Source organism: Astatotilapia calliptera, chromosome 15 (assembly GCF_964374335.1).
Source record: "Astatotilapia calliptera chromosome 15, fAstCal68.1, whole genome shotgun sequence".
NCBI classification, from domain to species: domain Eukaryota; kingdom Metazoa; phylum Chordata; class Actinopteri; order Cichliformes; family Cichlidae; genus Astatotilapia; species Astatotilapia calliptera.
The window spans coordinates 18,285,918-18,303,441 of NC_137436.1; the positions used below are offsets into that span (position 1 = coordinate 18,285,918).

Sequence of the window (17,524 nt, forward strand, 5' to 3'; positions counted from 1 at the left end):
CCTTTGTGTATGGAAGTGTTACTCAAGCATAAAGCAATAACTTTACATGTTGTCCAAGGTGTTTCAGGCCGAAATACTTCTCATCATCTGCTCAGGACAGGATTTACAGCTTATAAAGCTTGTGTTTTAATATGCTGTAATCTAGCACTGAATTATAGTAAGACTGACTTTTACCTCTTGACTAAGATCCCGGCAAGCATGACTGATGCCCTCTGCCTCATTAGAAAAGGCAACATCACATGGGCGCTCCTGTTCCCTTTTATCGTACACATGTGTGGTTTTTAACTCTTGTAGAGCTGCAGCCACTTCCTTCACTCTACCCTCAAGAGCCTGACAAAAAAAAACACATTCTCAGATCAGACCAGAGTGGAGGGGATGATACTCTACAAAAGGCCCTCATCTCTTTGCTCCTGTTACTTTACCTCCCACTCCAGCAGAGCCTTATGAGCCAGAGTTTGGCTGGTGGGCTGTTTCCACTGATTCAGCTGCTTCTTCTGCTGCTCTATCCAGCCGTGGAGACACTGCAAACGCCTCTCCCTTTCTGCACAAGTGCGATGGATCTGCTCAGCGCCACAAATCTGATGAGAGAAAGCCAAACGGTGGATGAATCATGACAAGCAAAAAAGTCATGAAAAGTTATGTCTTTATAGCCGAGTTCGTGTTAAAAAATGTATTTTCTTGTTCCTGTTGCTGTAAAGTAATATAGATTTATGGCCTCTTTGGGGTTCCAGTGCCGATATAAATCACTGATGCAGCACACTATGAACTCACACACATATTTTTTACATAATAGCCTTTTATCAATGTCCAACTTGAAAAATCTGTTTGCATCAATAAAAATATGATAGATGGATAAACATAGAGGTTACAGTTGCATCAGATTAGTAGTAATCTGCCTGTTTTATTAGTTGCTGAGATAGAGACCTGACTTTCTAGCTCTCTCTGAAAGTGCAGCCACTGCAGCCTGGAGGCACCGAGTTCCTCTGCGAACGTTGTACGCTCAGAGCGGACTGCCTGGATGTCTGCCATCTGAGGCCTGGGCTGACACAGGAAATGAAGGAGGAGCTGCCCATTGGTCACAGCAGCTTTGAATGCCTAAAAAAACAACATAAAAAATGAATAAAACTACGCAAACCGAACCAAAAACCATGCTAGATTCTCCCCTGCTTGAATAGACCAACAAATCTGATTTAATGTAGATGCCTCTGTTGTGCCACTTTTTTTAACTTACATTTTTCATACCTTTCAGTCTTTGAAGAATTAAATCAGTACTGTTTTAGTGGTTTAAATTATAGTGCTTTTACTGCAGGATGTGATTCATAGATGTCACTGACATAACAGCAGAAAGAATAAGAGCCATATCGAGGAGAGAACAGTGAAATGCACCCTTTCAAGGAAAAAGCAACGTATAAATTTCAGATGCTCGCTTGTTGATTGTCAAACAAATTGATGGATGGGTTGCGTCAATTCAAAGTAAAGACTGGCACTGAAATAACCTTTCAAATATAACCAATTGAAATAGATGCAGAGGAAAAAGTGAAAACAGAGGTGGTTTAAGTACCTGGAAATTCTGCAGGATTTCAGTGACCTGAGCTGCACTGCTGGCCTTGAGGACTTTTTCTTTCTCCTGGTTCATGCAGTTCTTCATCTGTTTGAGCCAGTCCTCCAGATCAGAGAGAAGCTCCATCGATGGCTGTGCTGCCAGGAGACACTAAAAGGGGAAAAGATAATAAAGAAAGCAGGGAGGTTCACTTTACATGACATATATTCCTAACTTTAGTTAGTTTTTTTAGATTACTTCATATGATTTATCTAACAATGTAATTATATTTTTAAACATCTGCTCCATTACTATCTGACCTTTGTGCACATCCGCATTATTAAATCTTTTTTATCTTCTCTGTGATTGCCAAATTTTTAAACATCAGAATGATTATGAAGCCAAATATCTGGTTCCACTCTCTGGTGATAAATGCTCAGGAGAAATTGAATCGTGGCTGTCTTCTAGATTCATGGTCCTCCCTATCCTCACTCACCCTCATATAGATTTCAGCAGGGTTTAAGGTTGCACTCCCCTAACTGGAGAGGAGTTTTCAGTGCCCAATTATTTTTGAAAACCAACAGTACTTCAATAAATTGGAAACTGGGCCACTATAGAAACCACTAGAAAGGGGCTATTCATCTAACATTCATCTAACAGTTAGGGTCTTTTGAAAACATTCTGCACCTGTTGCAGCTGGTCTTGGGTTTTTGACATGTCAGAGGTCAGCTGGTTCCAGCTGTTCTCTAGTTGGGTAAGCTGAGTTCTCAGTCCAGGGCAGTCAGCCTCCCTCAGCTGGAGGAGCTGAGCAGCATCCTTGGATGCCGAGGTCTTCAGTACAGACATACGTTCCACTTCCATGGAGAAATCCTGGGGACATGTTGAGGTTAACTAATATTAGAAAACAAATCAATATTGTCCAGCAGCCAGTTTAGACCCATATGTCCATCCATTACAAATTTGTGTTAATTTATTTGGACTTTTTGTAGGTGGTGTTTGCCCTTTCTAACTAAAGCTGGGGACAGGATTAAATATTATGTCATGTAAGGAAGCAAATTTTTATTAATTTCTTCATGATCATGTCATAGAATGCAATAAAGGGTTAGGGTTATGGTATCTGCTTATATCAACCTCGTATACCAAAGATTGTAGCGTTCTGTAACATTTTACAAATGCATTTTACGAAGTGCTTGAAAAAGACTTAAACCACAGGAACGATGAGGAATCATTTAATTAAAAAGCAAACTAGTAAGAAAAAGACAGATGTTAGGATGTTAGGGGCAGACTGCAGCGATTCTTTAACTAGGCTGTTATTAATCTTCTTTAGGTCAAAGGCTATTTAATGAGAACACAGAAAAGCCTTACCAGCAGCTTGATGAGATTACTTTGAACACACTCCTGACTCAGGTCAGAGAGATTTACCAGACCTGACAAAGTCTTCAGGTGTTTGTTGGCACCAGCCAGCCATTCACTCACCAAGTCAAAGTTGGAGTGGAATCTGTGGGGAGGATGGAAAAGCACATAGCTCAACCAGTGGGGCAGAACATGACTGTACCTTCATACAGAGTGAGGTAAGGACTTGGGCTTGGATCCACAAGTGATAAATAGGGCTTGTAAATGAGTGGGGGTTTTTTTCTGATGTCTGGGCTGTAGAATACATTCAATGAGAATATAAGGAACTTTCTGTACAACAGATTGTCGAATTGTTGCTGTAGGAACTCATATAGTAATTCTTTGCCTATGTCTGTTTTTCATTTGGCACGTTTTGTGTGGTCTGTGCTTCACTTTTTACTGACTAAGAGCCCAGGCAACATTTCTGAGCATAATTAAAAAAAAAAAACCTAACAACATGAATCCACTAAATGTTCTGTTCAGTCTGTGGAAAGAACATAAGTCACTCAGATATGGATTTCAGGATGCTCCTATAAAGTATGCTACAAAGTTATTTGTTTATATATTCCAGATCATTTTTGCAGGTTGCTAGTTAAAGTGCTGTTAATATTCTTATTAAAAATTGCCATGGCAACTTTTGTGAATCCACTGACAAACATTTGACTAACAGTAATTAGTAGGGATGGGTATCGTTTAGGTTTTATCCGATACCGGTGCCAAATCGGTACTTTTGAAACGGTGCCGTTGCTCAAACGGTGCTCAAACCGGTGCTTAAAGGATGGAGAACACAAAATTGGTCCAAAAACCTCTCATGTTCAGCTGGTTTTTTGTAAAAAGATAACAATGTTAGCCTTTTCTGCAGCTATGGGGCATATATGGTATCACTCTTGGCTGGAAGCAGTGCTTAAACAATGGAAAAAACACAAACTTTATCCAAAAACCTCTCATGTTTAACTGTTTTCCACTTTTTCTTTGGTCATTTTAGCCTTTTTGGCCAGGGTGAAGGGAGTATCTGCCATCAAACAAGAGGACAGCCGCATGTAACTACAACGGCGTTTGCTAGTTCACCTTACTGCATTAATGTAATAACGTGGTTAGCCTACTCAACGTAAATTACACATGAACATTAAGCTACTCACGCAGAGAAGAACGGCTGCTGCTGCATCATCATCCTCATCATTTCTGCTACACTGGCAGGGCTAGGGGCCAGGACTCTCCTCTTCGGGGTTTTTGGGGGATATTGCTAACTCCGGGTCAGATAACAGGCAACCCACACACAGATGCGCTCGGTGTGAGGTCTCGCAGCAAGCTATCATACGGCGCATTTCTCGGCTTTAAAAAAACGCTATGCGTCGCCAGGTGTTTCATCGGATTTGAGGTGTTACCTCCTTTGACAGTATCACAGTATCAGCTTAAAGCACTTGTTGCAGGCTGCTGAGTTTGCATATTTTGCTGTGAAGTACAGCCAGACTTTTGACCGCTTCGCCTTGGGCTATCCTCAGAAACGTAAAATGATTGGCTAGAAGTGTGTCACAGCTCAGGAAAAAAAAGCACCGAAATAAAGCACTGAAATGTGCCATCATAGCACCGGACACCGGTACCCATCCCTAGTAATTAGTGGTTAACTTCACAATCAAATGATGGAACAATGAATCACTGTGGAAAGACCAAAGAAACACACACAATACCTATACTCTAAACATTTCACACAAGGCCATCAGGTTATACCAGGCTTCATTGTAGTTTAGCTTACACACAAATCAATAGAAGACTAAAGACAGCTGGTTGTGAGGCACTTTTTCACATAGTAAAACTGAAAGGTTGTGAAAGAACATCTTGTTAGGGAGGTCTAAGTTCTTTTTAACAACCTTTTAAAAAGCTCATGCTGGGTAGAAAGAGACTTTTGGCAGATATTTGAACAAAGAACAAATGAAGAAAAAAAAATCAGCAACATTTTTCATTCTGTGCAGGCAACAGTTTAAACTTTAGCCAGTAGATAATAAAGATCCCAGTGAGCCTGGATCACCTGATTTGGCTGTCCTGGATGTCTCTGCAGCGCTGAATCTCTTTCTCTGTTCGCCTGTAGGCATTCCTCCAACGCAGCTCCAGAGCGCCGCCTGTCTGATGGGTTGATGCAGCAAGCAGGGGCTCTGCCTGCAGCACCTTACCCTGATCCAGAATTGCTCCTAAAGTGGCTTTGTTGTCATCCAGCTGGACCAGTGTTTGCTAAGTGACAAGGAGACTTATCAGTGCTTATGCTTAGAATATCTGGAAACTCGATCTAATGCTCAAAGAGACACTTTAAAAGTCTGACGTGCAAAAATGATACGTGAAAGAGGTAGAGGACAGAAAATCAACAAGTTAATAGCAGATGCAAAAAAAATCATCTCTCATTCTCAGTGCCAATAAAGCAAAATACCACCTAAGCCTTCACTATGGTTGCAGCTCTCTTTATTTCACAGTTCACTCTTTATTACTGTCACTGTTAGCTTCTATTTTCCCATTTTCCCACCAGTATTTTAGCACCATTCGTTCCTTTGTCCTAAATTGACTCAAGTACCTTGGCTCCTCACTCTGTGTCACATACACACATTACTCATTACGATGTGACTGCAGTGAAGAAAAGAGCTCTCACAAATCCTAAAGAAGCTCATTATTCGGTTTCTGTTTAATTTATTGGGGGATGTATTTTCATCACAGTGATTTCAAGTCATGACGCACAGAGGCAGCTGATGGTACAAAACTATCACTTTAGTAATTAGTCTGTGGTGAAATATGCAGTACCAAATGAGATATAAAATCCTAAATAGATTGATGGTTGCTGTCAGCTTTTAGTTTAAATTAATTCTGAGTGTAAACTGGAGAGTCCTGTCCTACTGCTGCCTGTTCATGAAACAATACAACTTGACATAATGTTCAACTAAGATGAGATAAGATAAGATAAGAAGTACTTTATTTATCCCGAGTGAAATTCTTTTGTCATACACATGCTCAATGCAGCAAGAGAGACAGAGAAGCAGAGGAATACGATATACAATATGTACAAGTATATAGTAATATACAGTAGGATAGTGCAAAATATAATATCAAATAACTGTAACAAGTAACAATATAACTATATCCTGAAAAATAAATAGCTTAGCTATCAGTGCAGGTGATTCTAAAAGTGACATAATATTGTGCAAGTGAATAACAGAGTAGCAGCATATGATGGGGAGATGAAACAAACATTCAATGAAAAACTGTTGGGTGATATTGCACGGTCTGAATGGGAACAGAATAGCTTTGTTATAAATCCTCAGGAAAATCACCTACAGAGCGAGGAAGAGTTGTACAATCTTTTGTACTAACCATCTAACCAACTAACCATCTTTGTAGTTTATTGAGGGGCTTTCTGGAAAATACAGGAGACTAGAGCCCAGGATTCTTATTAAAAGAAGCACTTTCTTCTCTTTCTGTCTTTAAAACATTATAAAAAAGAAACCTTTTATGTTAACGTGAACTGATTTCTGTACGAATAATGAAAATAAACCTATCACACTAAAATGAGAAAACTAGCTCCTAGTGACAAACAAACAGATTAAGCTAAGGAGAAAGAAAAAAAGTAACAAAACAACTCTGACTTAGAGAAGTGAGAACAAATTATGTGAAGTGTGACAGGATGTACCTGGCAGGCATCTAGTCTGTGCTGCACTAACTCCTCCTCATCATCATCTCCCTCAGGCTCCCATCTGCTGATGAAGGCTTCAGACTCATCCAGCACTCTCCCCAATCGACCACAATTATCCTCCCAACGGGTCCATTCCTAGAGCAGAGCCAAATATAAATCCAAACCCCTACTTTGAAATTGAATCTATGAATGCATGTTTTTCCAGGAAAAATGAAACAAAAGTGCACATTTGTGAATGTATAAATTCATATGGCCTTCAGCAAATATGGGCTACAAACCTGAAGTCTCCTTTGAGAAGCCATTTCCTGTTCCAGAGCCTGTTGCTGCAGTGATTTGGCCCTGGCTTCCAGGTGTACCCGTTCATTCTCTTGACACTTGAGTGCTTCTGGCTCATGTTGGGATAGATACTGAACAAAAGCCATCTGGGACCTGAGGACCTGCAGAAGCTTCTATATCACCAAGAGACGAGCAAAGCGATGATCAATTAAATAAATGTGGCAACAAACTGGATGTGATTGAGGTCTAAATACTCGGGTGTCTAATGATTAATTAGTGGAGGTTGTGCTTGCAACATGGGGCTCTTTAAAAACCAGGAGTTTGCTTCATACTCTTGAAGTAATGTACCAAACTTAAATCTGCTCTTTGTCTGTGTTTTGAAGAACTTCCTGAAAGTGAGATACCTTGTGTGTGCAGAGAACAGCTTGAAGTTTGCTGCAGCTGTGAACCTGGCTCATCTTTCTCTCTCTTATGCATTCTTCACCCAGTTCCAGGAGCCGAGTTATCCCCTGAAGCAAGGACCTAGAACTGTGTTGCATCTTGGCCTTTTCCCCTGGACTTTCCCTCAGATGTCTGGCCAGCACACACTGCAGAGATACAGATGAGCAGCAGAATTTAAGAAGAATACCACTAACTTTTAAAATACAGATCCTACATCAGTAGCAACTACTAAGTCAGTGAAATGTAATCAGTTAACTATGGCATCCATATAAACTCAGTAAGCACTAATATGTCTGAATAATTGTCAGCAAACTCATTTGTCTGATATCATAACAACTGCCTGTAATGGATGCTTTTCTGTTATATTACTAGCATTTTAATTAGGCCTTCTCTAGTATTGTAACACTAGTGCTATTAATCATGCACACATACGCAGCAAAGCTGTGCAGCAGTGGTTACCTCCAAACTGGGACCATCCTTTAGATTTGGAAAGCCTTGACTCTGCCCAAGTTCAAACTCGTCCAGAAGACACAGCTGATTGGTGGAGATCTCCTATTGAAAGACACAAATAATATGTTAGCTTAAGTGCTGGAAGAAGTACTGAGGTTCTTCACCAACTCAAAATGACTGCATCACATACTTTACATGCAAACAGCTTGACGCTCGAAGTTTGCTATTAGTAATGAATGCTTGGTGTGTAAAATCTAAGCCTGTATGGTGGAAATTAATCAAATTACAAGAATAAAGCACCACAAAATAGAAACTACCTCAGAAACTATATGATGATTATAGTACTTAGAGTAGGAGTGATTTTACTGACATTTAAAAATACTTATACTAATATTCTGAATATTGAGTTACACTGCATAGCTTACTAAAACATGTCAAAGCCCAGCAGTTTTAGTGACACAGTTTCTGCACAACCACAGACATGTAAAACATGTACTATTCACAGAGTCTGTTGTTTCTGAGTGCTACTGTAGAATTTGGGTTTTGCTGCAAGTAAAAATTGCATATTTGATCTAGTCCTGGGAAAGGATGGGAAAGGGGTCGACAGTGAGCTCTAATTTATTTCAAACCTTGCAAGGGTCCTTAAGGCCTGGATCTTCAATAAGCTGATTGTGGGAGGAGGTCAAGACCAGCTGAGCTGTATGAAGACAATCCTGAAGGCAGGTCAAACAGCTGTAAGCATCTGGTTCTTCCTTTGAAAGTTGAGGCCTGGTTTCTGACACTACTTTACTCATCAGTTCAGAGAGGGTCCCCAGCTCAGCTGATATACACTGCACACAAAAACACAAAAAAGGACAAACCGAAAGTAAAAATTCAACCCTGACATTCAATTTTACAGAGAGACAAAAAAAGATATAATAGTAATGGATAGATTCATTGGCCACTGCAACATCTATTCAAATGCTCCGGAAAGCAAATATCAAATCAGTTCACTCTTTATTACTGTCACCATTAGCTTCTATTTTCCCATTTTCCCACCAGTATTTTAGCACCATTCGTTCCTTTATCCCAGATTGACTCAAGTACCTTGGCTCCTCACTCTGTGTCACATACACACATTACTCCATCAGAAATGGGAAGAATGTGGCATGGTTGCGGTGGCAGACAGGCTGATCTAAAAATTTCAGAAACCGCTAATCTACTGGGTTTTTCCCACACAACCATCTTTAGGGTGTTACGAACTTGTATGTCCATGTGTTTGTTTGTGCAGGTGTTGTGTTTTTTCTATGTTAATTTAGCTGTGCCAGGGCCCTGTTCCGATTGGTGCGTGGATATACTGCCCCGGCGTGAGTGGATCCAGCTGGAGGACCCGCCCATTAAAAGGAGGCTGGAGTGCTACAGCGGGAGAGGTCCTCGCGTTTCTCCTCATCACCCAGCAGTAGTCCTGTGGTAGCCGCTGGCTGCAGTATACGCTTGACAGTTGTGGAAGTGGAGTGGGTAGGGGTGAGCTGCCGTTTCTTTTGATCACCCGTTTTCTCCTGTTTTGAGTTAGTTAAGGAGGTTAGACTCTGTCTTTATTTTTGACTTTGTTTTTGGTAAGGTCAGGGGTGCGGGATTTGTGTAGGTTTGTTTTGTTTATTGTTTTGGCCTTGGCTCACCCTGAAGTGTTGACACTCCCGTTTTGGTTCTCTTTATTCACATTGTAAATAAATCACCTCATATCTAACGGATTTGTTTCGTGTAACTGCTTGGGTCTTGGGGGGGAAGCGAGTGCCTCGCTCATGTTATGGCCTGGCCCTAGACGGGTCGTAACAAGGGTTTAAAGAGAACAGTCAGGAAAAAAAGAAAATATCCAGTGAACAGCAGTTCTGTGGATGAAAATGCCTTGTTGATGCAAGACATCAGAGGAGAATGGCTAGACTGCTTTAATAGATAGGAAAGCAACAGTAGCTCGCATAACCACTTGTTACACACAAAGTATGCAGATTTTGTTGCTGACCACGTCCATCCCTTTATGACTGCAATATACCTATCTATGATGGTAGATACCAGCAGGATAACGTGCCATGCGGCAAAGCTCAAATCATCTCAGACTAGTTTCTTGAACATGACTATGAGTTCGCTGCCCTCAAATGTCACAGTCATTAGCTCTGAATCCATGTGGGATCATACATTGTGGATGTGAAGTACGTGTGTAGCAGCTATGTGAGTAGATATGTGAAGAATAAAGGCAGCTCTGATGGCAAAAGGGAACTAACTGAACAGTCACCTCGTGCTGCAGCAGCCTCAGCTGAGGTTCATCTTCAACCGTGCCACCACAAGTCAACAGAAGGTCAGTCAAAGAATCGAGGCAGAGGAGGACCTGCTGTATAGCCTCGTAAAACTCCTCTTTCACACCTGGATGAGAACCATCAGTGGAGCTCACCTGGGAAAAAGCACAATCATCAGTTTAACTTACCACAGTTTTTTAAAGGTCAGATTCTCTGAATATTTTGGCTCATTCTTCTTAATTTGGTGATGTTTACTATTTACTACTATGCTATTCCTACATCCCAACCTGTTGATACTAATGTATAAACAGAGTTAGTAGATCTTATATTCCGTACCGAGATGAAAAACTGGACAAATTGTGTCTAGCATGTTATCTGATTGGATTTTGACTTGAATGACATGAAAAACTTTAAATATTTTCTATGAAAAGAACTGTCCTTAAAAATGGTGTTTCATGATTATAAAGACAAAGCTGCCAGGAAATAGCCAGTCAAGCCTTTTGGTAATTGCTTATTTTGTAGCCCTATTTAAAAAAAATCCATCTTTGTGCCTTCATGTGCTTGAAGAACTTTTCAGAAATACATCTGATTATTTCATTGAGCCTCAGTCCTCCATGTTAGTCAGTTATTTGTGAGAGCGCGTACTACCTGTGTATCTAGATCAATATACTTTCAGCAGGAATGCACTTAAAAAGTCTCTTTCTATTATACATACTATTTTTCTTAGCATAGTGATGGCCTCCTGTGTGTGCTGAAGAGCTGCACAAGTAGATCCAATTGACCTCGACGCCTCATCTGGAACCTAAACACAAAGAGAAAACTGAACTTAAGGTTTAACAGCAGGTGAAGGAAAAAGACAGAATGCAACAAGGGTGTAACTGAGCAGGGGCAGGAGTTACATCCCCTGCTTCATCCTTTCATATTCAGTAATATCGGATCCATAATTTTGCTTCCAGTAAAACAAAATCGGGTCTTTTAGCAGCAGAGGGAACGCTCATAATGATATTCTTTTGCTCATTGTGGGTCCTTTTTCATTGTGGAAGACAAGCAGCTTCACAGATATGAAAACAAAATGAGCTTTGGCACGGAGGACAGGATGAAAGGATTGGCGAACCTTGTAACCTGGTTGCTCTGGTAACAGATGTAATGGCTATGTTGGTGACATCCACATTTTAGAAATAATTTTACTTCTATCACCTCACACCTCATGTACATCATGCAGTCTGACTGAATACTACAGATTCAAGCACTGAATGGTTATTTTCCTGTTTTCTTACCTTTTGTCTGTTCTCTGCATCTTCTCTGTTCTGGCTTTGATGGTTCTCCTTAACTTTTTTCAAAGTGGTAATTTTTTCAGTAATCTGGGAATGAAGGTGACTCCACCTTTGGGGCTTGGGGTTAACATTTTCATGTCCAGGCAAACTAGGGACCACAAAAAGTTTATGAGCCTTTGATATGCTGTGTAAAGAGGAGGTCCAAAACTAAAATACTACAACTGGAATTTTTACCTGATCGGCTCAACAGAAAACTGCTGGGATCCTCCCAAAAAACAACTGGTGCTGACTTCAGTTTGCTCCCTCAGTCTATCAAAAACATCCTGTTAAAACAAACAAAAAAGTTATTAATCTGGTAGTTTAAATACTAATTCTGCAAACTTAGTTTGTTTGCCTGTCTATTTGTAAGCAGTCTAGTGTCCACAGTTTTCAAGAGATCCTTTCAAATGTTGTGTGTTGGTCAAGGTCACACCAAATGTAAAAGTAAAAACTTTTTATTATCCACAATTTTTTATAGAAAGTCTCGAAACTTCACAACAATGGATCTTGGGGGACATGAGTTAGCGCCCAATGTCAAAGTTGACTTTGAGTTATTACTCCAAGTAAGATATATATGTATATTTATTGTTAAATTAAATGTCCATGAAACCATTTACTTAGGCTTAAATAACTTTGATCAACATCTCTTTGAATCTTCAGACAATTACCAGATCTGAATTGGGAGCTGTGGACAGCGACAGCTTCTCCTCCTCTATCAGCTCATCTGATGCTCTTCCAGCAGCAAATGGAGTTATCGGTCTTGAAGGAATCAGCCTTGTATCTTCCGCTCCAGCTGCTGCCTGAGGGGTGTTTGTGCGAGGGTCAGCATCAAAGGCTTTGTGTTTCGGTAAATCATGCTGGTGCACAGCAGCAGCTTTAAGCTGGCCTTTTGCTGCAGGGACGGCTGCAGTGTTTAGTGACTGAGCGGTCACAGATTCAGGAGTAAGTGCTACGTCAAAATCAGCTTTAGCGTCAGGTGTTATTATTCCAGCCTCAGCTTGTTTGGCTTCAAAGTTGATATCTAACTCAGGCTTTTCTGCACATTCAGAAGACTGATGAAGCATACCCTCCAGGACCTGAAAGACAAATGAAAGATGATACTAGAAATAACTACAACTTATGGTAGGTATATTAAGATTAGTTTAAAAAAATCTTATGAAAATGTTTATAAAAAAGAGCATATTATTGAAAGAAAAGACAATAAATACTCTTATATATCCAATATGAAACTGATTATTTACCTTCATATGTGACGGTGGCTTATGTTCTCCCATATCCTCCCTTTGCACTTCTGAAAGCTTGAGCGTGTCCTCAGGGTCCTAACATATTGGTTGTATGAATATACAAATGCAAACCAAATCCTTGCACAAACACATATAAATTACTCATGCTATTCTCATCCTGGGTGTGTGTATGAAAGGAAAGGTTTCTGAGGAGCAGCTGCTTCTGACAGCGACAGAGTGGGGTTATCAGCAAACACAATGACCTGCCTCACACAGCTCATTAAGAGCATGCAAAAATCTTCTGGTTTCTTCCACAGCACAGGAAAAAGATAAAGTATTAGTGCTAGAAATTGTGAACAGAATTACATCGAGGGGTCATTCCATGTCAGTTCACCAAATACCTACCACCTGATCATCTCAGATTCACCTGAAAATTTTTCAGGGAAAAAATATACTTTTTAATAGGAATTCTGCAAAATTTCAGGTCCCTGCTGTCATTATTTATTTTGTCAAAATGAAGCAATTGAAAGAGAGATGGTGGGAGTGTTTTTAGATGTTTTTTAGCATCATCTCTGAGGGTCCATCTTAAAATTCTATTATGTAGAAAACTGCTTGAGCTACATCCTTCAATTTATTCAGGCTAAAAGAATCTGGCAGTATGGCTCGCAGGAGTGGAGCTCAGGTTTATATACTGTAGAAGGATGGATGCCTGAAATCACTATTTAGATGAATGATCTCTGACAACAGATGTGGAGACCTGTGGAAACCACAATTTAATATACAACACATATAATATCCTTTAAAAGAGTCCAAATCAAAGCCAATGTTTTCACTGATACTGATGCATGAATATGAGAAAAGAAACATTAGCATCCACTGTCAGTGTAATATTCCAGTTAATGTTTTTAGAAAGAACATGTTTCTCTTTTGTGACGATGTTCTCTCTCAATATGAGTTTTTGTAATACTCATATTTATGTACACCAGGCAAAGACTGTTTGATGTTTTACCCTGACAGCTGAGCAAGAAAAAAGTATCTGCACTGGGTGCCACTGCAATACATTCACTCACTAGCCAGTTAATTAGACACACCACTCCAACAGCTCTTTAACACAAATATCTAATCAGATAGTCACTTGGCAGAAACTTAATGAATATGAGCATGTAAATGTGATTAAGATGACCTCAAACTAGATATCAGAATATGGGAGAAAGTAGCTACACCCTTAATGATCCATATTCATACAGCCATAGAATCTTATAATTGCTTTAAAAAATTTGGACCAAGCTCAAGTAGTTTTCTTATCTTCATCCCTTGAACTAATTTCTTTTCAGAGAACTAAGTACAGCAAGGATGTGGATGTTATATAAAAAGAAATTAAGAATCATTATGTAATTTTTTTCAGGAAAATCTTTGATGGTCACTAATTTGATGAGATGATATGATGGATTGACCACAAGGAACAAATAAAGAAGGAATAATTAGAGTAGAGGAAGCCCAAGACATTCAGAGTTTCATTCCAAAGGACCTAAAATCCTGTGCATTTTTAGAAAATATTTGCTAAGTCTTACACGTTCTGCTGCTGTGGGTGTGTTACTTGAAATTCTGTCAGTGAGCTTAAATAATGAATGTGAAATTGTGGAATGAAACCAAAAAGACAGAGGTACCCAGAGACATGCTCTCATGTGATGTAATTACATCTGATTTACCTCTGGAATACTGCTTGTTAGTGTGTCAGAGGATGACGAGTGACAACTCTCGTCATCCTCATCTTCCTCTTCCTCTGAGTTAGACACCTCAAAAGCCCCCTGCTTTCAGTGATAAGGGTGGATATATGATCAAATTTGTGATTTAAAGGAAAACTGGAAGAAAACACTGCTTTTCTATCGACTCTCATCACTCTTCTTTATCTAACAACAATATCAGTAAATATTGAAGTTAAAGTTTTTATTAGCAGCAGTCACCATTTCATTACTCCTGCACTTTCATTCTATTTTTTGAGTTTTATCTGCAATTTTACAAATATAATTTTCTTTTTGGATAAGGTTAGACCTCTTTAATTTAATCTCAAAACACAGTTATACAGCTTTTTAATACCGTAGTACAATAGTGAAATTCCCCCCTAAAACAAAGATTTTTGGACTTCCTTGAGCCTGATGAACAGCTCAGTATAATTATTTTATAGAGCTGTTGTAAGATCTAGCTTTTTTCATTTGAGGGAATTAGCCAAAATAAAGCCTATCTTATCGAAACAGCATTTTGAGACAGTAATCCATGCCTTTGTTACTTCTAGGCTGGATTATTGTAACGCACTTTATTTTGGGGTTAGTGATGCGTCCATTAGGCGCCTGCAGGTTGTGCAAAATGCTGCAGCACGTCTTTTAACTGGAACAAAAAAGTCTGAGCACATTACCCCAATTTTAATTTCACTCCACGGGCTACCTGTACATTTTAGGATTGTTTTTAAAATTCTCTTATTTGCGTTTAAATCTCTCGGAGCTACTACAACCATATACACCTGCCCGTTCCCTTAGGTCCGCCAATCAGCAGCTCCTTAAGGTACCGAAAACTAAGTATAAATTTAAAGGTGATCGTGCTTTTGCTGTAGTTGCTCCAAAGTTGTGGAATGATCTACCCTTGCATGTTAGGCAGGCCTCTTCTCTTTCTGAATTTAAAAGTCTTCTTAAAACATATTTATTCGCTGAAGTCTTTGGCATTGATTAGAGGGGTTGACTCAATTTGTTTTAACATGTTTCAATTTATTTTAGTTTTTAGTTATTTATTTTATTTTAACTTATCTCATTTTAATTTTCTTTACTTATGCTATTAGCATGTACAGCACTTTGTGAACTCTGGTTTTATGTTAAAGTGCTTTATAAATAAAGGTGGTATGGTATTTTTTTCTCACACAGGATTCTAACAGCAAGGTTCATCTAATCCCAGATAATAGAGTGAAGCGAGTGAATGGGGGATAGTCACTGCACTTGAATGATTCACCAGTTCTACCGGGTTTCTGAGCTCAAAGAACACTTTTAAATTTTGGCAATAAGAAGAAATCTTCTACATTGTGATTTGTTTTTCCTCTCCCAAAACAATTTGATCAAAAGCTGCTGAGAACTGCAAGCACAAAATGATTAGAAGAAGGTTTACTTCAATCACGACAGCAAAGAGCAAAGACCACACAAGTGTTATTTGATTTGTTTAGCTGGTTTAGTTATTTAGCTAAATGTTACCTGGACTAGATGTGTGTCCAGCTGTTGCATTTGTCCAGGAGTATGAGAGCCTGTTGTGATTGCAAGAATCGCACTTGTTTCTTCCTCTTCTCTGATCTTGTTCTAGGTTAGTCAAAGAGACGAGAACATTTAAGAAAGAATGGAAGCGGTGACAGAGGCTCATAAAAAAACAAATCCACTGTGTTGAAACAAGGATCCAGTTGGCGACAAGAATGAGTGTTGCTTCATACAGTAGTGCAACATTAAAGTATATCAGCAAAGTAAGGACAGCATCATAAGCACATTTTGTTGGACCATTTTTTTCTTTTATAGCAGAACAAAATCTTTATTTTTGCCTGTGTGCTAGGATTCAGACATGCTGTACCTCGAGCAGAGAGGCTTGTTGCTGTGTGAGATGTTCCAGCTCCTCGAGTGACTGCAGGAGCAGCCTGGCTTTGGAGTAGACTTGAAGTCCTTCTTCTGCTCTTTGTGGGATGTGAAGCTCTCCTTTGCATTTTTCTAGATCTTCTAACATCCTCTGCATTGAGCACAAATTATCTTGGATCACCTGAAACACGTGTAAACTGTTAGTTTGACATTTTCCCCCATATATATGAGAGAGATAGCAGATAGGTTTAAGCATTCATCTATGCCACTGCCACTTCTTTACATTTACAAACATTTGTAGCTTAAACTGCTTTATATTTCACTGTATACATATTTACATGTTTCTAGTAAAGATTGAAAGAAATGCGCTGCATTTGTTTCTAAACTTCTTATTGAGAAATCTTCTGGTTGTCCTACGTGTTTTTATAACCACAGATCAATTTATACTCCAGTAGGTCTATTTTGTCTTCAAAAATCATCAAAGTGGACAAACTGCTTTTATTAACTGTGCTTCATGCAAATGAACCAAGATGGTAAAATCAGACACACCCTTTAAATGAGTTGATCCAGGAACACTGAGCAGTGTAAATACAAGTGTTTTAATTACACCGATGTCATCTTTTATGTTGTATTTCATTCAATTTACTTCCTTGTAAATTGCTCTCAGTGCCATTCAGTTTAGTAATAACAGTAATATTACTATTATTATACCGGTACTACTGCGACCACACTAAACTATTTAAAAAATAAATAAATCACTATCTAATTGCATTGCTGTACCTGTCTGTTGTGCAAATGTTCTGTCAGGGACATATTGGAGTCGTCCATGGAGGATAAAATTGTTCTGATTTTCAGCACATTTTTCTCCACAGTCTTAAGTTCAGCTTCCATGTCCTCCACCACCTGAAATGAAAATTGTCTTAGACATTTAGCTTTGTATGAACACTGTTGTATATGCCCACCATTATAACTAATGTTTATGACACTTTCTGCTGTCTGTACTGTAAATGCTTGCAATCTTCAAAAATCCAGCTACAATGCAAGTACAGAAATTCCACTCAATGTGCCCCAAACTGGAACACTTGATATCGCTAACAACCCAAAAGTCTGAAGTGTTAACATTCTTACTACAACAGCCTGCAAAAGCTGCTCCAGTGGCTCGAGGATGCTGCCTTGCATTTTGAGGACTTGTTGGTCGTTTTGCTCCAGCCTCTCCTCCTGGGCACTGATGTCACACACCGCAGAGATTTCACCCAGCACCAACCTGAAATCCTGCAGGTTCCCCCTGATCATCTCAGAGTCATCCAGGACCAGCTGTAGATCAGAAATTTAAATCTCATTTAAATTTAA

At 39.3% G+C, this 17,524-nt stretch overlaps 1 protein-coding gene across 1 annotated transcript in view; it reads right to left on the reverse strand.

The window, feature by feature from the left end:
* syne2a (spectrin repeat containing, nuclear envelope 2a) overlaps positions 1-17,524 on the reverse strand; it is an 83,706-nt gene that overhangs the window by 28,615 nt on the left and 37,567 nt on the right. Inside the window, exons 58-79 of the mRNA XM_080290046.1 lie at positions 17,303-17,488; positions 16,955-17,077; positions 16,173-16,355; positions 15,809-15,910; positions 12,594-12,671; positions 12,021-12,428; positions 11,548-11,636; positions 11,317-11,461; positions 10,755-10,841; positions 10,039-10,194; positions 8,399-8,599; positions 7,779-7,871; positions 7,283-7,465; positions 6,881-7,051; positions 6,600-6,737; positions 4,959-5,158; positions 2,906-3,038; positions 2,228-2,410; positions 1,562-1,711; positions 925-1,095; positions 423-578; positions 175-330 (exon numbers count right to left, since the gene is read on the reverse strand). Coding sequence (XP_080146172.1) covers positions 175-330; positions 423-578; positions 925-1,095; positions 1,562-1,711; positions 2,228-2,410; positions 2,906-3,038; positions 4,959-5,158; positions 6,600-6,737; positions 6,881-7,051; positions 7,283-7,465; positions 7,779-7,871; positions 8,399-8,599; positions 10,039-10,194; positions 10,755-10,841; positions 11,317-11,461; positions 11,548-11,636; positions 12,021-12,428; positions 12,594-12,671; positions 15,809-15,910; positions 16,173-16,355; positions 16,955-17,077; positions 17,303-17,488 — 3,492 coding nt within the window. The remainder of the gene's footprint in view (positions 1-174; positions 331-422; positions 579-924; positions 1,096-1,561; positions 1,712-2,227; positions 2,411-2,905; positions 3,039-4,958; positions 5,159-6,599; positions 6,738-6,880; positions 7,052-7,282; positions 7,466-7,778; positions 7,872-8,398; positions 8,600-10,038; positions 10,195-10,754; positions 10,842-11,316; positions 11,462-11,547; positions 11,637-12,020; positions 12,429-12,593; positions 12,672-15,808; positions 15,911-16,172; positions 16,356-16,954; positions 17,078-17,302; positions 17,489-17,524) is intronic.